The sequence below is a fragment of the Rutidosis leptorrhynchoides genome, chromosome 10 (assembly GCF_046630445.1).
Source record: "Rutidosis leptorrhynchoides isolate AG116_Rl617_1_P2 chromosome 10, CSIRO_AGI_Rlap_v1, whole genome shotgun sequence".
Taxonomy (NCBI): domain Eukaryota; kingdom Viridiplantae; phylum Streptophyta; class Magnoliopsida; order Asterales; family Asteraceae; genus Rutidosis; species Rutidosis leptorrhynchoides.
Window position 1 is genome coordinate 308,224,631 of NC_092342.1, and position 2,546 is coordinate 308,227,176.

At 36.0% G+C, this 2,546-nt stretch overlaps 1 protein-coding gene across 1 annotated transcript; it reads right to left on the reverse strand.

Annotated features, from left to right (window-relative positions):
- Positions 1-1,264: 1,264 nt before the first annotated feature.
- On the reverse strand, positions 1,265-1,987 carry LOC139871227 (uncharacterized). Its single transcript, XM_071858961.1, has one exon. It carries the CDS (start codon positions 1,985-1,987, stop codon positions 1,265-1,267), a length of 723 nt encoding a protein of 240 aa, XP_071715062.1.
- Between the last annotated feature and the right edge of the window lie 559 nt (positions 1,988-2,546).

A 2,546-nucleotide genomic window follows, 5' to 3' on the forward strand; every position in this document is an offset into this window, starting at 1 on the left:
GAGATCTCGTAAAAACGTATATAAATATGGGGGATGATTCTCACACTCACTTTTTTGATCCTCACACACCAATTGAGTATTATTAGAAGAGTAAAAAGTTAAAATATGTGTGTGAGGATCAAAAAAGTGTGTGTGAGAATCATCCCCCTATAAATATACATATATTTAGTCTTATATATATACAACAACAACAGAGCTCAATCCCTCATGTGTGGGGTATGGGGGAGGTGAGACGTAGACAATCCTTCCTCTACCTTAGATTAAAGAGAGGTTATTTCTCACTCCGAGTGAAACACTCCAAGAGTAGAGAAAGTCCTCCCTCTCTATATTCAACGGATAGAGAGATTGCTTCCAAAAGGACCTCCGACCAAAAAAAAAAAATAATGATAATAATAATAAATAAATAAATAAATAAATAAGTAAAAAAGAAACGTCATGAAAATGGTATGATCAAATTTCCATGGGTTTTAGATCATGCCTGGAATTCAATATAGGCTTTAAGAGTCAGTCAAATCGTCACTAAATCGACGATTGCTGTTGACTTACTTAATAATATATATATATGTATATATATATATATATATATATATATATATATATATATATATATATATATTAAAAAAATTATAAAGTCAATGTAAGTTAACGTCCGAAGTCTCCCCGAGATTATTTCAAGATGTCGAGATCTCTCAAAAAATGTGCAAACGAGATCTCCCCGAGATCTGAGTTCTCCAACCTTTCCTGTAGGATTAATTTTTCGTTGTTTTAGCCTTTTCCTAGCCACCACAAAAATCAACTTAAGTATGATACGAACCCGAAATCTATTGCAAAGTATTTGAGCTCAACCACTGAACTAACTTGTGATGGTTAGACAAGACACTATGTTATAGGAATCACTATAATAACGCTCTTATATGGTATATCTATCAAGTGATCCACTTATTATATGTTCTTTCTTAAGATAAAAAAATATAAAAAGATTTTTAACTCACCGATTGTACTGAAAAACAATCGTACATAGGTAATATTTGTTGTAAATTCGGAACTTTAAATTTGACATAATTATTTACTCTTAGAATAAATATAGATATATAAGTATCTTTTTTTTGGGTTAAGGGTTTCCCCGGTAAAAATATTATATACGAAAAAATGATACAAAATAAAGTTCATAACTGGGAGGACATTTCCAACCCAGCTAACAGCCAATTAACTACCAAGGCAAGCCTAAAAAAGACTAAGCAACCCACAACAAGACCGAAATACATTAAGGGATGCGCCATAAAGCTTTCATGTTTCGGACTTGATCCGAATCCTTGAACTTCAACGACATGATCTTCAATCGAACCGTTGCATAAATCACCTCATATAACTTACCAATGGACCGACTCTCTTGCTTAAAACATCTAGCATTTCTTTCTTGCCATAGATAGTAGACGGTAGCAGCTAGAAGAAGTTTTGTAACCACCATCCGAACAGATTTTCGATGGGCTAATGGGGCCATGCTTGCCACCGTCTGTTTCCAACCCCCTGGATCACTTGAGAAGTAACATAAACTCAAAATCTTGTGCCACACTTGTGAAGAAAAATTGCATTCAAAGAATAAATGGTTGTGGGAGTCCTCTTGATTTCGGCAGAAAGGGCATAACAATATAACATGATCCCGTTTCTCCCACGCCTTCAATTTATCTTGCGTCTTTATCCGTTCTCCCATAAGTAACCACATGATAAAGGCATGTCGAGGAATGCATTGCGAGAACCAAACGACCCTAAACCACCCAACTTTCATACCCCGTGGATGGATGGAATGCCACGCAAGATTTACAGAGAACATAGACAACACTCCATCATATGATCGCCAATAAATCTGATCCTGCTCTTCATTTAGATTCAGGACAGAAAGACAAGATAACAGTGGGTACTTTTGAGTCCAGTGCGCAGGCCAAGACCATTGCTCATTGGAAATCAAGTCCCTAACTTTTGACTGCATATTCATACCAGCAAGATGTATATCACGAGGGGATATAAATTGGATTAACGGACCCAAATCGTTCCAGGAGTCAAACCATGCAGAAATCTTAGAACCATCACCAATCTTGAAAATAAGATGGTTCCTGATCTCCTTACGAATTTGCAGAATCTTCCTTCAACCATAGCTTGCATCGGCAGTAGATTGAATATCCCAAAAGTTGCGATTGAGAAGACTATATTCGTGGATCCATTTGATAATGCTAAAAACGAACATATATTTCATAGCATTATCCCTCAAGAAAGACAAGCTTTTAGTTGCAATTGTTCTATTTACAAGTGATATTCGTTTAAATAATAAAAGGTGAAGACAAAAGACAGATTCGACGAATTGAAGACGCAAACGACCAAAAAGCTCAAAAGTACAAAGTACAATCAAAGTGGTTCAAATTATTGGTGAGAAACGTCTCAAAATTACAAGAGTACAAGCCGCAAAACGCAAAATACAAGATATTAAATTGTACGCAAGGACGTTCGAAAATCCAGAACCTGGACCAGAGTCAACGCTCGACGCAACGGAC

What these genes read in the sequence shown, in the direction of transcription:
- LOC139871227 (XM_071858961.1), bottom strand. Translation starts at nt 1,987, where the DNA reads ATGCAGTCAAAAGTTAGGGACTTGATTTCCAATGAGCAATGGTCTTGG.